The sequence below is a fragment of the Lampris incognitus genome, chromosome 21 (genome assembly GCF_029633865.1).
Source record: "Lampris incognitus isolate fLamInc1 chromosome 21, fLamInc1.hap2, whole genome shotgun sequence".
Classification (NCBI taxonomy): domain Eukaryota; kingdom Metazoa; phylum Chordata; class Actinopteri; order Lampriformes; family Lampridae; genus Lampris; species Lampris incognitus.
Window position 1 is genome coordinate 24,845,061 of NC_079231.1, and position 19,964 is coordinate 24,865,024.

The window sequence follows — 19,964 nt, forward strand, 5'->3', positions numbered from 1 at the left end:
AGCGGGACCGAAAACTAAAGCATTTATGATCCTAATTCTTTTTGGAGGTGGTAGGTATTGTCTCAGAGAGTAAGGGAAAAATCCCAGAAAATTAAAATTATGCATAATTATGCAAAATATGAATTTTTCTAAAAATGGCTAAAAACCACTTTTCTCGGCATTTCAGGTGATTCTGAGCATTTGGGGGGAGGGAGTTGGAGTGGGGGGGGGTTAGGGGCAGGGGGAAGGCGGTTAGCTGGCAGGATGAAGAGGAGGGAGATTTAGACGGGTGGATAGCTAATAAACGTCATGATCACCGCAACTTGGTTGCGGGTCACTTACTAGTTCTGATATAAAATAAAAAAACCTACCATTGGCCATATGTGTTTTCCATCAGAATTTAATTTGTGCTCTTTGTTTTAATTTTGTATGGTTAAACTCAGTGTGGTACATCAACCCCTATATCTTGGACATGGCACAATGTGATATTTGCTGCTTTAACAGTAAATTCAACGACAACATGCGACAGGTGCACCCTAGACCTTGATAAAGCACTGTTAAAAAAAGGGCAACAGGCCTGAACTAAGTATACACACACTGGGATTTGCAAAAATAGTTTTTTCTGAGGCTCCATTTTCCAGAAAAGACACATTGTGATTTTAAAAATAACATACAGCATTTGGTAGTGTTAAATCTGTAATAGTCTCTCAACTCAGTGCCTGTGTTATAATCCGAACAGGTCCCTCTCAGTCAACTTAACCGTTTTTAACTTGAGGCCACTGGATCTTTGTAAGGGGTGTTCTCAACCCCGTATAAAAGAAAATGGCTTCAGCGCAGTCATAAATCAGCATTTGTTAATAAAAGGTATGCAAGTAACAGAAAATGGAGGGAACCAGATAGTTATCTGCAAGGTACTTTAGATCAATACATCATTACACCCATGGGTAGTCATAAATTCATTTTCCTCAGTGCACCATGCGTTCTGCAGAGCCTCAAGGAAGTTCAGAGACAAGCACGCAGACAAGGCCTACATTAGGAGTTGATGTGTGGGGATGGCTTGAGAGTGCTTTTGCTGGGAACTGATCTAGAGCAAGTGTGTGTGAGTGTGTGTCTGTGGAGACAGTGCAGCCTCTGAGTCTGCTGCATCCAGCAACTCGCTGTGCCAGGCGCCTGAAGGTTCTTGTGACAGGGCCGTCCATTATTTGGACAGCACACCCCAACCGTATTCTATTACGCTGGCTGGCCTTCTAAATGGTCCTACGGCAAGCCCCTCTGTAATCTCACCCAATGAATTGTATCAATAAAATTCTCTTGCTTTAATTAAGACTGCAAACCGGTGTGTCCGGGTACGTTGCCTACCAACACGGGGATCGTCAGTTCGAATCCCCATGTTGCCTCTGGCTTGGTCGGGCGTCCTGACAGACAAGATTGGCAGTGTCTGCGGGTGGGAAGCCGAATGTGGGTATGTGTCCTGGTCGCTGCACTAGCGCCTCCTCTGGTCAGTCTGGGCACCTGTTCGAGGGGGGGGGGACTGGGGGGAATAGTGTGATCCTCCCATGCGCTACGTCCCCCTGGTGAAACTCCTCACTGTCAGGTGAAAAGAAGCAGCTGGTGACTCCACATGTATGGGAGGAGGCACGTCGTAGTCTGCAGCCCTCCCCGGATCAGCAGAGAGGGTGGAGCAGAGACTGGGATGGCTCGGAAAATAGGGTAATTGGTCAAGTACAATTGGGGAGAAAAGAAAAAGGGGAAAAATGCAAACTGGATCTCTTTTGCTGCTCCCCAATCAATGACAACCCCCACCCACCCCCATTTGTCCACCCCTCTCTCAACTCCCCCTCCCCCCATTTGAAAGTGCACAAAGTGAAGGTGAAAGCTCAAGTTTCCCTCCAACAGTCTCCTTTGTCCTCTGCTGCTCACTCTCTCCCCCCTTTTCCCTGTCTTACTGTCACAGTGCATTTGATGCTAATACTTGCAAAGTATGTTCCTCTACCTCATTGGGGTTTATTTGTACTTCTGACGGAGCAGCTGGAGAATTTTGGTTAAGTGTGATAAAGGAAAAAAAAACCTCTCATGCTCTAGTTTCAGATGTATGAGCAGAAAAAAGGAGAGGTAGAAAGGGGGGGAAGCTGCATTTGTTTCATACAAATGAAAAGGTGCAGCTAACCACACCTTCTACCTTCAATAAGAAGTTAATGTAATCAACCTTGGAGTATACTAGTTGGTGCCAATCAAAGATAAATAAATTGCCACTAAACCCTCTATCCACAACCATTCCCACCCCCTACTCCCCATGTGCAATATCCTATAAGGTGCGTGGAAAATGGAGGGAAAAAAAAGTTAAATATCCAATAATCTTGACTCCAATATCAACAAGCTCTGCCGCTCTATAAGTGAATGGGGTTTTCCCAACAGCGGATCAAGTCTGCACTGCCTGCCCGATGACTGCTAATTGCCACCACCTCCCTTTAACATCATCACACATCCGCTATGCTGCAGCAAACGCAACCATAGAAACAGTTGCGCTCTACTTGAGGTCCTAACAAAAGCTGTCTGCACCCAAATCAACAATAGCCTGCCATTTCTCATCATCTCTGCTCCCTCATAATGCTTTGACTCTGTGCCACATATTGCCACACACACACTGTATGTATTAGATACCTCTGCAACCAGTTTTTTATGTTCACAGATTTAAACAGGCTTCGACTTCATCAGGATATTATGCCTGATTTAGGCTGATTCGGCTCTGAGACCTTTCTTGTTTGCAATGATGATGGACAGGTTGAGGGACGAGATCAGGCAGGAGTCACTGTAGACTATGATGTCTGCGAATGACATTATGATCTGTAGCAAGAGTTAGGGTGCAGGTGGAGGAGAGCCTGGAGAGGTGGAGGTATGCACTGAAGAGAAGAGGAATGAAAGTCAGTAGGAACAAGACAGAATACCTATGCATGAATAAGAGAGAGGGCAGTGGAATGGTGAGGATGCAAGGAGTAGAGGTGACGAAGGCATATGAGTTTAAATACTTAGGGTCAACTGTCCAAAGTAACGGGGAGTGCAGGAGAGGTGAAGAAGAGAGTGCAAGCAGGGTGGAGAAGAGTGTCAGGAGTGATTTGTGACAGAAGGGTACCAGCAAGAGTTAAAGGGAAGGTTTACAAGATGGTTGTGAGACCAGCTATGTTATATGGTTTGGAGACAGTGGCACTGATGAAAAGACAGGAGGGGGAGCTGGAGGTGGCAGAGATGAAGATAAGAGTTTCACTGGGAGTGATGAAGAAGGACAGGATTAGGAAGGAGTATATTAGAGGGACCGCTCAGGTTGGACGGTTTGGAGACAAAGCAAGAGAGGCAAGATTGAGATGGTTTGGACATGTGTGGAGGAGAGATGCTGGGTATATTGGGAGAAGGATGCTGAATATGGAGCTGCCAGGGAAGAGGAGAAGAGGAAGGCCACAGAGGAGGTTTATGGATGTGGTGAGGGAGGACATGCAGGTGGCTGGTGTGACAGAGGAAGATGCAGAGGACAGGAAGAGATGGAGACGGATGATCTGCTGTGGCGACCCCTAATGGGAGCAGCCAAACATAGCAGTAGTAGTAGAAGTAGTAGTAGTATTATGACTGATGTAGTAAGTCGAGAGAGAAAACAAAACCTATAAACCTCAAGAGGAAAATGAATGTGTGTGCTACCAACATCTTGGAGAACATTTACATGTAGAAACATACCTTAATGATTTTGGTCTGGAGTCTCAGGCCGTTTAAGGTACTAACGGTTTTTTGTGCATCCTTTGGGGCCACATAATTCACAAATCCATAGCCTAGACTCTGCCCTGCAATCACAAAAGAATATATGATACATGAGGGATTTGCCCTTTCTTTCTTTCTTTTTTTTTTTACTAAGTACAACCCAGAAAGTCAAAATACATTACTACTTTAACAAGCCCATGTAAAAAAACTCATGGCTGGATTCCGAAAAGGCAGAATAACAAATTGCACTTGGTGCTACCAAGACGCATACAGAAACATTCAGTCTTTATTCCTTGTCTAGGTAATGCACGCCACAATCCCCTTCCTTCAATGACGACAAAGCTCAAGAGTACAGCATCATTTTCATCACAGCACCAGGTGGCCTGTTCAAATCCCCGTGTTACCTCCGGCTTGGTCAGGTGTCCCTACAGACACAGTTGGCCGTGTCTGTGGGGGGGAAGCCGGATATGGGTATGTGTACTGGTCGCTGCACTAGCACCTCCTCTAGTGGGTCGGGGAGCCTGTTCAGGGGGGAGGGGGAACTGGGGGGAATAGTGTGATCCTCCCATGCGCTACATCCCCCTGGTGAAACGCCTCACTGTCAGGTGAAAAGAAGCGGCTGGTGACTCCACATGCATCGGAGGAGACGTGGTAGTCTGCAGCCCTCCCCGGATCGGCAGCGGGGGTGGAGCAGCGACCGGGACAGCTCGGAAGAGTGGGGTAATTGGCTGGATACAATTGGGGAGAAAAGGGGGGGGGGGAATCAACATTTCCCAGTGTGGTAAATATGTCTAGACATGTACCGATCCACTTTTCAGTTCCGATCCGATTCAAACGCCTGCATGTGGCTCTCTGCTAATACCGACAGAGCTTCTTCTTGGTCATCATCATTATTGTTGTTGGTGTTATGTGTAAGGTGACATGAGGCAGTAAGTAAACCACAGCACTTATTAAAATAGCAAAAATATACAAAAATGCATTACATTTGTTTATTCCAAAGCAATTTATTTGAACTGCAGTTTAAGGAGGCTTCACAAACAAACTGATGGAGTGCAAGCTGCACTTTTTTCCCCCATCGCCAAATTACCCAAAAATTATTCATTCAAAAAAACGTTGTGGATTTTTTCTCCCCGATTGTACTTAGCCAACTACCCCACTCTTCCGAGCCGTCTCGGTCTCTGCTCCACCCCCTCTGCTGATCCGGGGAGGGCTGCTGACTACCACGTGCCTCCTCCCATACATGTGGAGTCACCAGCCGCTTCTTTTCACCTGACAGTGAGGAGTTTCACCAGGGGGACATAGCACATGGGAGGATCAGGCTATTTTCCCCCGTTCCCCCTCCCCCCTGAACAGGCGCCCCGACTGACCAGAGGAGGCGCTGGTGCAGTGACCAGGACACATACCCACATCCGGTTCCCCACCCGCAGACACGGCCAATTGTGTCTGTAGGGATGCTCAACGAAAAATTATTCATTCAATTTTTGAATGAATACAACTACTGATGTACTATACCCAGGACACTAAAACCTCTATTAGTTCTTGACAAGGACAGCATCTTAAAACTCACTCTTGGCTTTTAATAAATAATAATAATACATGTTATCTGTAATTATATAACTATATTTTCTATTTACTATTCAGGATACTCAGACACTTCGTGTAAGTTAAAATGATCATAAAAGCAACACTCCAAAAACATAACACACATGAATCACATTAAAAGCGGTTCTGGAGAGGAGAGTTTCAGTCATGACGCGAGCGTGGACAGACCGGGGCAGTCTCACATGTGTTTGGGGAGAGAGTTCCAGAGGGAGGGAGCAGCTATGGGGAAGGTTAATTATTGAACAGGAAGCCAGAAGGTATTGTCAGTGCTATGAGCCAACATGGTGGAAACAGAAGAGGTGTTGGTATGGCTAATATAACAAAGGATATTCTTGGCAGTATTTCTTTTTTTTTTGGATTTTTCTCCCCAATTGTACCCAGCCAATTACCCCACTCTTCCGAGCTGTCCCGGTCGCTGCTCCACCCCCTCTGCTGATCCGGGGAGGGCTGCAGACTTGCATCTCCTCCGATACATGTGGAGTTGCCAGCCGCTTCTTTTCACATGACAGCGAGGAGTTTCACCAGGGGGACGTAGAGCATGGGAGGATCACGCTATTCCCCCCAGTTCCCCCTCCTTCCCGAACAGGCGCCCCGACTGACCAGAGGAGGTGCTAGTGCAGCGACCAGGACACATACCCACATCCTGCTGCCCACCCGCAGACACGCCCAATCGTGTTTGTAGGGGCACCAGACCAAGCCGGAGGTAACACGGGGACATTAACTGGCGATCCCGGTGTTGGTAGGCAGTGGAATAGACCACCACGCTACCCCGACACCCGGCAGTATATTCATTTTATTCTACATATATTCCACATATGAAGAAAAGAAACGAAAAAACTGAACCAGGCAGAACAGCAGAGAAAATGCTCTCTCAGACTGCACACTGTAAACCACATATTTATTCAAAGATCCTAACCGACAGCTGTCCTGCATTTCTCGTCAGTTTTACATATTACAGACCATTTTATTCACCACTAAAATATGCAAATAAAATGTTGCATTTGCATATATAACTGCAACACGAACAGGCATGAGAGGTTGACAGCACTGCTGCCAAGTTAGCTGTATCCTGCAAGCAGGGCTGCACAATATTAGGAAAACGTGCGATATGCCATAACGTTGTTGAATATTGCAATGACGATATGACTCAACACAAGTGAACATAAGTGTCCATTAGAACATAAGAAGATAAGTGAACAAAGAAATCACTTATTGCGTTAGCTGAACTCCTTAAAGGCCGGAAACACCACCTTACATATTTTCTACCAGTCGTTTGCTGAAAGTCTTTTAACTTTTTCCTGTGTTGGTTGGTTTAGTGGGTTGTGTGTGAAGGACAGCAACAGTCTAAACAGTATGGTTCAGGTCTGCTCCAAGATAACCGGAGTCCAGCAGAGAGACTTGTGCCCCCTCTGGGAGAACCTTGTGGCCCAGAAAGCAAAAGGAATGATTAGCCAATCTGACCACATCCTGTCCAGTGAATTCACTGTAATACCCTCAGGCCGGCGCTATAAAGCGCCCCCTAGGAAAACAAATCGCAAATCGCTATTCTAGGTCCTTCATTCCTTCTGCTATTACGCTGTTAAATGCTGAGAGTAGTCATTGTAAATAAATGCTTTATTGTGTTTTAAACCACAATAGTTGGTTTATACCTTGTGTGCGTTTCACATGGCTTGTGTACGTCTACTGACTGTAGTAGTGGAATGTAACGTGCAATGCATCTTATGATGCTTTATTTATTTATTTATTTATTTATTTATTTATTCTATTCTTTCTACTTGTGTGGGTTTTTGCCTTCGCCTGGTCCTCGTGTGAGTCTGCCTGCAGGGCCACATGAGGGTGACAGTGTGCATGTCTTGCCCATGTACTGATCTGTCTGTTGTCTCTGACATACTGCCACACTGACACACTGCTGATGGCCACTTGTGTGCGAGTTTGTGTATGTCTGGGTAGATTGTAAAAACTGAATTGCCCTTCTGGTATAAATAAAGTTGTCCGAATCTGAACGACTCACGATAAATAAACAAATACTGAAGTACACAGCATTAACGTCTTTCTGCTGTAGGTCTGCAGCTAACAGACCCCAGACACGAGCAGCCTGGTTTTATTGAAAAACAATGCACCTGGCTACAGCCGCTGTACTGACAATGAAAAAATACCACCAACTTGGTTGCATGGCAACAGTTTCTTCATCACTTTAACACAACACTTTGGCCTGTTTAAACACAGCAGCTATGAGCAGTTTATATTATACACTAGGGCGTAACAGTCTCCATTTAAAACTGATGTCCTCTGCAGAGTGAGTAACTGATGTTAGAATTTTATTTTGTACATTATATTTTGTTGTTATGGCCTAGCTGCCTGTCCAGGGTGTCTCCCTGCCTGCTGCCCAATGACTGCTGGGATAGGCTCCAACATCTCCACAACCCTGAGAGCAGGATAAGCGGTTTGGATGATGGATGGATGGACGTTATATTTTGTTGTTACTGAGGCGGAATCGGCCAAGTGACACTACCGCCTTTTTTCCAGAAGGGGACATCAAAGTCAACAGACTCCTAGTAGTATCTAAATAAATAGCAATAATGACGTTTTAATATCCACTGCTCCCCTTAAAACATTTTCTTCTACTCTAACTAAGAAATATCCCTTACTACCTAGATTGTTAAAATAAATAAATAAAAATCTGAAAACCAGTTAAATAATTACATAAATGTACACATAATTTAAATCCAACTGCAATGTCTCTCATTACTATTGTCTACCCTTTTCTCTGCCCACCGAGTAGTTGGGGTATGAGGGTGTTGCAGTATGAGGGGGAGGGAAACTGACCGCCAAATTCGGAGAAAATTATAAAATTTGAAAAAAAAAAATATCTATCTTTAAGATAAGTTCTTGGCCAGGAAAACTAGCATGAGGAACAATCTACAATGTTGTTAAACTCAACTAGAAGTGTTGGGGAACAAACATGTTGACCCACATTGTAGGAGTAATATGCAATGTAGTGTGTGTGTGTGTGTGTTGCACTTGTGTAAGCATGCTTTATTATGGCAAGATCTTGACTTGGAAAACCAGCATGTTTACTTTGTTAGGTTAGTGACATGTTACAACATTTCCCGATGAACTAAAAAGCCTCTCTGAGGGTGAACTACTTGCAGGTATACAGAGGTACTTCCTGGCTAGTTGGCTCAGCTGTGGGAAGCTGACCTGGTGGACTTTCCACCAAGCCAGAGGGTTTGCCTCACTGTCAATGGCAGGGGACAGCAAATAGCTGTTGAGTCCACAGCTTACTCCAGTTGCACGGAAGATGAGGTGGGGACTGGGGCTGTCTTAAAGAAACTGCCTGGGCATTTCTTTGCCTATTTCATGGTGGCACTGGGTAGATCCATGTTCTGGGCCTGTGGGTCAGTGGGGCGTCTCTCCTAGAACAGAGAGAAGAATGCTTAGGGAAAAATATATCATTATTTTTGCACTACATATTCAGTCATATGTCATGTTCCACTCAAGATCATGCATAACTGATTTGTGTATGTGAAATATTTTATCCCACCAGCCCTTGTGTCAAATAAACGCTATAACCTAATTAACTTCCATGCTGTTGCTTACATTTCTGACATCACCCTGGTCTTGATGTCTGGGACCTTTTCCTGCTGATGTAGCGGACTTTAAATCTGGGATCCATGAATCATGCCAAGGTCTTGGGTTGCTGGGTTGTCATACTTAGTGTTCGTGTAGTCCAGGATTTTCCCCTTAATGGACTTGGTTAAATCACTGTCTTCTTTCTCTGCAAGAACCGATGTCTTCATCAGATGGACTGGTTTCACATATTAAACACTCCCGTAACTCACCTGAAAGAGCATCTGTAAATTCTTGCAGAGGCTGTAATGCCTGGTTTACAGACTCTAGTATATCCTGGTCCTGCCAGATGGGAAATGCCTTGATTTTCTGTCTGCTGAGAGGATGTCAGATAAGGCCCGCTGCTGCTCCAGGACCCTCTCCATCAACTTCTGCCTGGAACCCCACCTGGTTGGGCATTCTGTGATGAGTGAGTGCTCTGGGAGGTTGTGCTCCTGCTGTGCTTCTTTCAGTGCCACCTTGTTTCCAGCTATGGGTGAAATGTCCCACCAACTTTTTGCAAAGCCCAGCAGCTTGAGCAATGTGGCCGTCACCTTTAACAGCATTTTCTGGGGAGTGGGGAGAAGACAAGACAAACATTTATTATTTAAAACCTACCGGTAAACACAATAACTGCAAAAAATATATACCATAGTTTTTTAACTACAACCATTAAAAACTAGTAACAATACTACAGCATTTGAGAGAGTACAATCACCTACCATTTAGTAGCCCGTGTGCGTGCATGAGCTTAAATCAATAGGTTATAAAGCAACATGCTGTACAGCACAAAGCCTCTGCTGTTCATTTTGCATGCCTCACTTTGCTCTTTATGCTACTCTATGCAATCACTTTTTAAAAATTCATCCCTCCATGTGTGTATTCTCCACTGTAACCTCTCCTCTCCCTTCTCCTCCCCTACTCTCTCCTCGTCTCCTCTCCTCTCCCTTCTGCTGTCCGCTCCTCCCTTCTCTCCTGTCTTCCTTATCCTCTCCTCTCACAAATGAATCACAAATTCATGAACTAATAACATTAGGTGACAAAATGGACATATCTTCTATCATGTCAATTAATAATTGGGCCTATTCAAGTTACAAACCAAGAACACTACAACATAGATTAACATTACAGTGACATGCAGATCAAGTTATTAGCCCAGTTATTTTAAACACTTACCGATGGCAGGATGCAGCCTGTGGCCCAAACATTGAAGAGTGACCCCGTTGTTGAGTTTGGTGGCCTTCACAACGTTGGCATCATTGTCCGTAGTGATACACACTTGCTGCTCTTCATGCAAATCCCAACTGGCCAACACCTCACATAATCCCGTAGCTATATTTTCACTGATGTGCGACTCTGGGAACTACACAGTTTCTAGACACCGGCTTTTCAATTCCAAGTTTTCAGTGAGGAAATGCAACTGTGAGGCTCATGTAGGGCTCTGTCGTTCCACTAGACCAGAGATCTGTCGTACTTGCGTTCAGACCTCACTGTATTCCGACATGTGTCATACATTTGTGGAATGGCGACTTGGGATAATTCCTTTGATGGAATCTGGGATCTTCGGTCCAATGTGTTTATCAGACTCACAAAGCCCTCTCTGCTCACTGTATTCACAGGCATCATGTCCTCAGCCAGATAACGTGTGATGGCGCCCGTTACTTCTTTGTGGCGCTTGGATATTTCTTCTTAAGGCGTTACACTTGCAAAACTCTGATGAATTAACATCTGTTGGATTGTTTTGCTGCTACTTGACATTAGTTTTTTTTTGTTGCTTTGGCTAACGCCAGATGTTTTTAACTCCTTGTGTAGTTCTTTGGGGTTGTGTAGTAGGTGGCTATGGAGATTAGTCGTGTTTCCTCCGATAGTTGCCACGTGTTGGGCATGACTTGCATAGTACCTGTGTTTGTAATTCGTCGCCTCTCTTGTAGCCAAAGTATTGCCAAATAGCAGACGTGCTGTTCTTTTTAATCGCCCACATTTTCCTCAGCGCTCATCTCTCCCTTCAGCCATCACGACGCTCACGCTCTAACTACCGCCACACGCTTAACCTCAGTTGCTTGCGTCTACATGCGGGCATCTAGGGCAGTAGGGCTCCATCTGATTGGCTAAATATATTGATATGCAGAGTGTGAATGCATGGCACACGTGCATAGACCACTTATCGCCGTTGAAGCAGTCTTTTGCAATGCATATATCGTGCATGTCGATATCGCCCTGAGGGAAATTTTTGATATATTGTGCAGCCCTACCTGCAAGTACCCATATGGTCTTCATCTGGCTTGTCACTACGAGTCACTGCTTTCATCCGTTTCTCAGCTATGTTCAAGAAGAGCTCATAACTCATTACACCTTGCATCTCAGGGATGCTACAGGCAGGAGAATAACACAGTGCCTTCGAAACACACTTGTATATTAATATCACACCTGCCTGTTTGTTTGCCTGGAGGGCAAACAAACCCTAAGTCGCAGTGCTCTTCGACATGTGAGATGTGTGTCTTCCTACCGCAACATTTGTTCTTCCTTTTGTTAAAACCAATTCCTCAAGCATATCAGGAATCAGAACACTGTACACTTGTGTACATGAAATGAAACGAAATACCGCTCCCCCAGCCCACAGCAGCGCAACACAAAAACACATCCTAAAACTACAAGAACACACATATCCGAACTAACACACATATCTAAACTAAACAAACAAAAATCACTGTCTGCATCCAGGTAGCGTAGCGGTTTAATCCGTTGTCTGCCAACACGGGGATCACTGGTTCGAATCCCCGTGTTGCCTCCGGCTTGGCCGAGCATCCCTACAGACACAATTGGCCGTGTCTGCAGGTGGGAAGCTGGATGTGGGGGTGTGTCCTGGTCTAGGCACTGCATTAGCGCCTCCTCTGGTTGGTCAGGGCACCTGCTCAGGGGGAGGGGGAACTGGGGGAACAGCATGATCCTCCCACATGCTACATCCCCCTGGCAAAGCTCCTCACTGTCAGGTGAAAAGAAGCAGCTGGCGACTCCACATGTTTTGGAGGAGACATGTGGTAGTCTGCAGCCCTCCCTGAATCGGCAGAGGGGGCGAGCAGCGACTGGGACAGCTTGGAAGAGTGGGATAATTGGCCAAGAATAATTGGGAAGAAAAAAAAAGGGGGGGGGGAAATCACTGTCGAAGGGAACGAACACCAGCCAGAATGACTGTCGGAACTGCCGGTCTGCATGGGCTAGCAGTTAGCTTAGCCCGCCCTGCTTCCGCGTCCTGTCAGACCACCCTCTGTGTTTCCTCCTCGGGCAGGGCTGTGGTCCCTGGGCCCACAGGATGCAGCAGACCAAGCTCTCCCAGCCAATCCAGCGCCAGCTCTCTCAGCCACACCCCCGACACACGTCAAAAAAACAAAAACAAAAAAAAAACAACCCACAGTCAATGCCAGGTGAGGCTGCTGCCAGACCACCCTCAGTGTTATCGGAACTGCTGGTCTGCATGGGCTAGCAGTTAGCTTAGCCTGCCCTGCTACCACGTCCTGTCAGACCGCCCTGACCAGGTAAGGCCATGGTCCCTGGGCCCACAGGATGCCACAGACCACGTTCTCCCAGCCATCAAACGAAGACAAAACAGACGCAGATGTGGACAAAGACACTGGATGGACGGTGCTGGGTGAGGCGGCCGCCAATGTGAATTGGCGCCGCCATCTTTCCACACTGGTACTGGATGAGGCCACTGCAAACGTGAATTTGCGCTGCCATCTTCCCACACCAGAAGCGGAAGATCTGAAATATCTCTTAAGAGTTTGCAGGTAGCAGAAAGAAAGAAGCCTGGTGGGATGCCCTTTGCAACACGAGACAGCACCCAGCCCAGAGTCCTGTCTGGAGCTGCTGACTGGGAGAGGAAGAAGGGTCCATTCATACAACAGCACTCATAGCCAAGCAGGAAGACATGCAGCACTCTGGGAATTACTTAACATCTGATGCAGCCCACGCAGACAAATGTGGGTTGGATTTAATAAACTGCCACAGGGCCAAGGGAGAGACAGAAAAGCAACACAGCCCATCCAGAAAGACATGAGGGTTGAGCAGTACTGAAGATAAAAATCAGTACATCATATGAGAAAGTATGTGAATTTCTATGTTTGATTTCAGCTTTTACAGGTTGGGAAAAAGTTTAACTGGTCTGATTAAACATTAAAACAGAATTACTTGCTGTCGTCCTGATGAGTTTATATTGATGTGCAAAGCAGATCTATATTGTACTCCATATGGTTGGGGAGGAGTCTTAAAGGTATTATTATGGGTGCTTATTATGGATAAGCTGACATATCTCAGCTTATCAATAGAGGCCAAAAATTATTTAAAAATGTTTTATCGGGGCGTTCGGGCAGCATAGCGGTCTATTCTGTTGCCTACCAACACGGGGATCGCCAGTTCAAATCCCCATGTTACCTCCGGCTTGGTCGGGTGTCCCTACAGATACAATTGGCCGTGTCTGCGGATGGGAAGCCGGACGTGGGTATGTGTCCTGGTCACTGCACTAGCGCCTCCTCTGGTCAGTCGGGGCGCCTGTTCGGAGGAGAGGGGGAGATGGGGGGAATAGTGTGATCCTCCCACGCACTACGTTCCCCTGGCCAAACTCCTCACTGTCAGGTGAGAAGAAGCGGCTGGTGACGCCACATGTATCGGAGGAGGCGTGGTAGTCTGCAGCCCTCCCCGGATCAGCAGAGGGGGTGGAGCAGCGACCGGGACTGCTCCACCCCCTCTGCTGATTCCAGATTGTACATTCAGTCATAAATCAAAGGGTAATTTGGTGGGAGTGTAACTGACGCTGGTAACCAGTAAAGTATATGTGTTACTATGACAACATCAGATTTCAATCAAGAGCATGACGATTGTGCTTTTAAAAATGAAATTTCGTTTGTCTTTGAGATGTTGAGTAATTGCTTTGTGAGTGAGCTTTATTATTTTGCCTTTACCGTTTATGTTGATTAAGAAAATGCTCTGTAAGTCGATCAGCACTCAAGGTACAACCGAATGTTTGATCCCATAAAGGAAGGGCAGGTAAAAACACAATGCGTGACTGCAGGCATACAAGACAAGATCCTGACATAAATACCCAATTATATTCTACAGCTGGTCTAAAGGTGCACACAGTAAATATCTATCTAAATCAGTTGTATGTTGTATAAATCTTGTTAGAGAAATTAAACAACATGTAAAATCAAGTGCAACTGGACTTGGTATATATCCGTGAAGACGTTTCACCTCTCATCCAAGAGGCTTCATCAGTTCGTGCCTTTCTGACTAGACCAAGCTAGTCTGACTGGCTGGTGATGAAACTCAGATATTTATCCTCTTTGGAGTCGTTATCAGAGCTATTGATGTCCATCGCTCTTTGTGTTCCGATGTTTAGCAACGCCCATCGTCATCTGAGGTATTGATATGCGTGGCGCTTTTGTGTTCCGATATTTAGCCACGCCCGTCGTTATCAGAACTATTGATGTGCATGGCTCTTTGTGATCTGATGTTAAGCAGCGACCATTGTTGGGGCTGTTAGTTTCGACTTCGTTAGTGCTCCATTCAGTCGTCATGAGACGTTGGAGCCGTTAGTGACCGACTGTTGTTCTTGGAGGCTAAGCTTCTTGAGTCTCCTGGGTAGAGATGAAAGGATGGCATTGTAAGTGGGAGATAGGCTGTGTCGCAGACCTCCTCCTCTGTTGAGGGATGGTTTTTCCAGTTTCGCATAGATGGTTTCCTTCACCCCTCTTTCAAACCATCCATCTTCCCTGTCCAAAATGTGTACGTTGCTGTCCTCAAAGGAGCGTGTCTTCTCTTTTAGGTGTAGATAAACTGCTGAATCTTGTCCTGAGGAGTTTGGCTTTCTGTGTTGGCCCATCTGTTTGTGTAGTGGTTGTTTGGTTTCTCCTATGTATAGGTCAGTGCAATCCTCATTGCATTGTACAGCATACACTAGATTGCTTTTTTGGGTGTGCGGTACACGGTCTTTGGGATGAACCAGTCTTTGTCGAAGTGTGTTGCTGGGTTTGAAGTATACCAGGATGCGGTGTTTGTTAAAAATTCTCCTGAGTTTCTCGGAGACCCCAGAAACATATGGGATGACTATATTATTCCTTCTGTTCCTTTTCTCCTCATCGCTCACCCGGTTGGTCTTTTTGGAACGTGTTGCAGTTTTCACAAAGGTCCAACTGGGGTAGCCGCAGGTTTTTAAAGCTCCCATCAGGTGTTTGTGTTCTTCCCATTGGGCCCGAGTGTTGCTGGGCACATTGTCAGCTCTGTGTTGCAGAGTTCTGACGATGCCCAGTTTGTGTTCCAGAGGGTGGTGTGAGTCGAAAAGTAGATATTGGTCTGTGTGTGTAGGTTTCCTGTAAACCCCATTGTGGAGGTTCCTGTCTTCCCCAATGTGGACGTCACAGTCCAAGAAGGGCAAACTGTTGTTCTTTACATCTTCCCTTGTGAACTTAATGTTCTTGTCCACTGAGTTGATGTGTTTGGTAAACGCTTGCACCTCTTGTGTTTGGATTTTGACCCATGTGTCGTCCACACATATGAACCAGTGGATTGGAGGCGTTCCTCTGAAGGAGTTCAGGGCCCTGTGTTCTACCTCTTCCATATAGAAGTTGGCCACAATGGGAGACACTGGTGAGCCCATTGCACAGCTCTGTTTCTGTCTGTAAAACTGGCCCCTGAATTGGAAATATGTAGTGTTCAGGCAAAGGTCCAGTAGTTGGCAAATCTGGTCTGGGCTGAGGTTGGTCCTATCATGGAGGGTGTCGTCCCGTAACAAACGTTGCCTCACAGTTTCCAAAGCCTCCATGTTTGGAATGCAGGCTAATAACGAGGCCACGTCATAGGATACCATGGTTTCATTTGGTTCAAGTTTTACGCTTGGACCTTGTTCACAAAGTCAATGGAGTTTTGGATATTGTGAGGTGTTTCGCCCACTAAAGGGGTCAAGATGCTGGCTATGTTTGGCAATGTTGTGCGTGACCGAGTTTATGCTGCTGACGACGGGCCTGAGGGGGGTTCCATCTTTATGGATCTTAGGGAGTCCATATATGCATGGAATGTTATCTTGTGGGTAGAGACGGTGGTATTGTATTCAATCAATGGTTCCTCCTTTCTGTAGGTATTCTATTATTCTCCTCTTGTAACCACTAGCTGGATCGCATCTCAGAGGTTCATAGGTGTCGGTGTCACTGAGTAATGACGTGATCTTGGCGTGGTAGTCTGTTGTGTTGAGGATAACCGTGCATCTCCCCTTATCTGTTGGAAGGATAGTGATGTTTTCATCCATGCTCAGGGCTATCACGGCTTTCCTTTCCTCCATGGTTACGTTGGAAGGAGGGAGTTTCGCATTGGACAGAGCTGCTGCTACCTTTAACCTAAGCTGTTCCGCCTCGGTTTCCGTTAGATTGTTTTTCCTTATAGCCGATTCTGTGGCTGTGATGAGGTCAACTATAGGTTGAGGACAGCAACGTACACATTTTGGACAGGGAAAATAGATGGTTTGAAAGAGGGGTGAAGGAAGCCATCTATGCGAAACTGGAAAAACCCTCCCTCAACAGAGGAGGTCTGTGACACCACCTATCTCCCACTTACAATGCCGTCCTTTCATCTCTACCCAGGAGACTCAAGAAGCTTAGCCTCCAAGAACAACAGTCGGTCACTAACGGCTCCAATGACTCATTACCACTGAATGGAGCACTAACCAAGTCCAAACTAACACCCCCAACGACCGTCGCTGCTTAACATCGGATCACAAAGAGCCACGCATATCAATACCTCTGATAATGACGGGCGTTGCTAAACATCGGAACACAAAGAGCCATGGACATCAATAGCTCTGATAACGACTCCAAAGAGGATAAATATCTGAGTTTCATCACCAGCCAGTCAGACTAGCTTGGTCTAGTCAGAAAGGCACGAACTGATGAAGCCTCTTGGATGAGAGGCGAAACGTCTTCACGGATATATACCAAGTCCAGTTGCACTTGATTCAATTCCTTTGGATAACCATGACCTGGATGAATGAGAACATTCACAGACAACATGTAAAACGTTTTGGCCAAACTGTATGGGAGCGTTCGATTCTTTCTGTTGCCTTGAAACGTACGTGCTGGTCGTAGCTAGCTAGCCAGCCTACTGGCGCACGTTAGTTTATAACTGACTCACTATGCTTGTGTCAATACAGTGCTGCGGGAATTCCAGTGAATAGGAGTAGCCTATTGAAATTGCATTTGAACTGGAGCTATTTTGAAAGAGTGCAATTGTTACAGTAATGTAGGCTATCTAAGTTCCAAAACTGAGTGATATGTGTTTTGTGATACTGAGCTGTGCACTGAAACAAGTTCATTTGTCCTTCTTGGTTTTCAAGTTGTTCAATGAAGAATCAACACCTGAACATCAGTATGAGGTGTGGACTTGATTAATGACCAGACAGGTACTTAAAATTGATGCCAATGATTAAGAAAAAGGTTAATTTTTCCCCAATAAATAATATCACTGGTCAAATGTTGGTGCCAAAATTTAAGTTTTTTACCAATTTTCTTGGTGTGTAACTGGAGAAAAGTTTGTACATCCCACTATCTAACCAAGAACAGCAGCCACTGAGAAAACTCAAACTACGGGCGAATCAGTTGGGCCCCATACATCATCAAGCCAAACCCATCGAGAGGTCGTATCTGTACCTTACCTGTTATTTTGTCTCGAACTAGTTTACAGGACTCAATTTCTCCGATGCTCCCAAACAAACTCTTCAGCTCCTCCTGGGTCATGTTCTGAGGCAGATAGTTGACTATCAAGTTAGTTTTACTGTCCTCTATGATCCCTGATTCTACGAGAGAGGAGCAGTTGTTTGTGATCGTTGAAGGGACGTTGCTTGTGTTGTTGCAAGTTTGTCCTTTGGATGGCTGTGTTTCCATGGCAGTGTTTACCTGCTAACGAGACACAAAAACTCAAGTTAGAGCTGCATGCCAGGTAATGGATAAGTATCCAAACTGGCTAGAGATGGACCATTTAAAAAAGGATGCTCTTTACACATGGAGACAACTCCCCCTACGGAGCAATTTAGTCAAAATGTTAATTTTGTTGGGAAAGTGATGCATGACTCAAAACATTAAAGTAGACAGAGTTTCAACCTCAACTGAAACCACGGCAAAGCCAGGATTTCAAGAAATTGCAAATAAGTGTCAGTTATGTCAGGCAAAGTCTACTCCATAATACTTTATATTGTGGTTTGTCCTGGACTACCGTATGGGTGATTTCTTTCACAACCACTTCTCACAGTCCTTTAACCGCTCATCTTTACCCACTCACAGCTTGACCTATTGACAAATACCACATGTAATCCATTTTTAAAGCATGTTTAAGGTTGAATGAGAGTCCAAGCATTTTGAAAATCAATGTTCATTTTGAAAGCTGTAGTTCAATTTTGATTTGGTTCTATCTGGCCACATATGAAAACATGAGCTTGTGTCATTATCACAGGTTAAAATTAATTAAAAAATACAAGTTATACACTGAAGTGCATCTCAGCTTAGTCAAAACTGACTGCTACAGTTTCTAGGTGTTTAAACATGAGATTTGCTACACTGAAGCGGCAGAGAAGCACCACTATTCATCTGTCAACACAACACTCGATAAAGCAGACAGCCTATAAAAGCTGATGTTCTCAGAAATATCTTCCAAGGTTAGATGTGGCAACCAAAAAAATATTTCGCTGAGCAAAATATCCTTATGTGAAGACGCAACGCCTATAGCAGAACTAACCTGCAGTCATCAGTTTACAAGCATTGGACGACAGGCCTTTAGCAATATAGTCACGTTTGCAGTTAAAACCCTACATGTTAAGGCAACGAGCAGCAAGTCGATGTATGAAGAGTCATCCTTCTGTCAACACATCCAGCAATGTGCAGTATGCAGATCAGTTTCAATCACTACCATCTTTATGACTATTCATCATAATCAGACTATTCATCATAACCCATTCATCCATCCATTAGCCAAACCGCTTATCCTGCTCTCAGGGTCGCAGGGATGCTGGAGCCTATCCCAGCAGTCATTGGTTGGCAGGCGGGGGGACACCCTGGACAGGCCGCCAGACCATCACAGCCCCCCCCCCACACACACCCACACCTAGGGACAATTTAGTATGTCCGATTCACCTGACCTACATGTCTTTGGACTGTGGGAGGAAACTGGAGCACCCAGAGGAAACCCACAGACATGGGGAGAACATGCAAACTCCACACAGAGGACGACCCCCTAGGCTGGACTACCCCAGGGCTCGAACCCAGGACCTTCTTGCTGTGAGGCGACCGCACTAACCACTGCACCACCGCACCACCGTGCTGTGAGTTCAGAAACCACAGAGCCAATTTTGAAAATTGATTCTAAGAGGCATAAACCTTCAATATCAGAAAAAGACAGTTTCAGACCATATCAACAGAATCACACATTAACTTGTGAACTTCTCATACACTAAACCAAAACAGGGGCCATGAATTCAGAATGGAACACAATCAATTAACTTGAGCATCCAAACATGACTGGGTGCCGGAGTCACTGGTATGGCCGGAGCACTGAGACAATACGCAGGCCTACTGGCTGAAATGTATTCAGAAAGGAAGTGTCGCAGAGCCCAGTCCAAGGCTCAGGTGCCCACGAACCACTTCCAAGCAGAGAAGCCACATTGCACAGTTTGACTGCCATGTTAGTTTGGTGTTGCCGTCTGCAAACGTGGACACAAAGTACTTCATGTTAGATCAACAAGAACAAAAGCATCAGTCAATAGTGATCAAATGTCATTGCTGAAGGGCAGGAAGGGATGGCTATTTTTTTGAACTGGCTGTCCATGCAGATTGGCTTAAATCTGGGAGGGGCAAAAGGAAATATTTCAAACAGTCACAATTCATCTTCAGCAAAGAGCAACAGCGGAACCAAGGGACACAGAAATATTAATTTAAAAGAGGAATCTGGCCACAAGAACTGGCACAATAAGCATGAAGAATGGCAGTTAGTAAAATGGATGG

The 19,964-nt window shown here is 45.5% G+C and overlaps 1 protein-coding gene across 1 annotated transcript in view; it reads right to left on the reverse strand.

Annotated features, from left to right (window-relative positions):
- The window catches only part of LOC130131443 (ELAV-like protein 2), a 33,502-nt gene extending 13,858 nt beyond the window's left edge, over window positions 1-19,644 (reverse strand). The window contains exons 1-3 of the mRNA XM_056301120.1: window positions 19,566-19,644; window positions 17,627-17,860; window positions 3,703-3,806 (exon numbers count right to left, since the gene is read on the reverse strand). Of these exons, the coding sequence (XP_056157095.1) occupies window positions 3,703-3,806; window positions 17,627-17,860; window positions 19,566-19,644 (417 nt within the window). The remainder of the gene's footprint in view (window positions 1-3,702; window positions 3,807-17,626; window positions 17,861-19,565) is intronic.
- Between the last annotated feature and the right edge of the window lie 320 nt (window positions 19,645-19,964).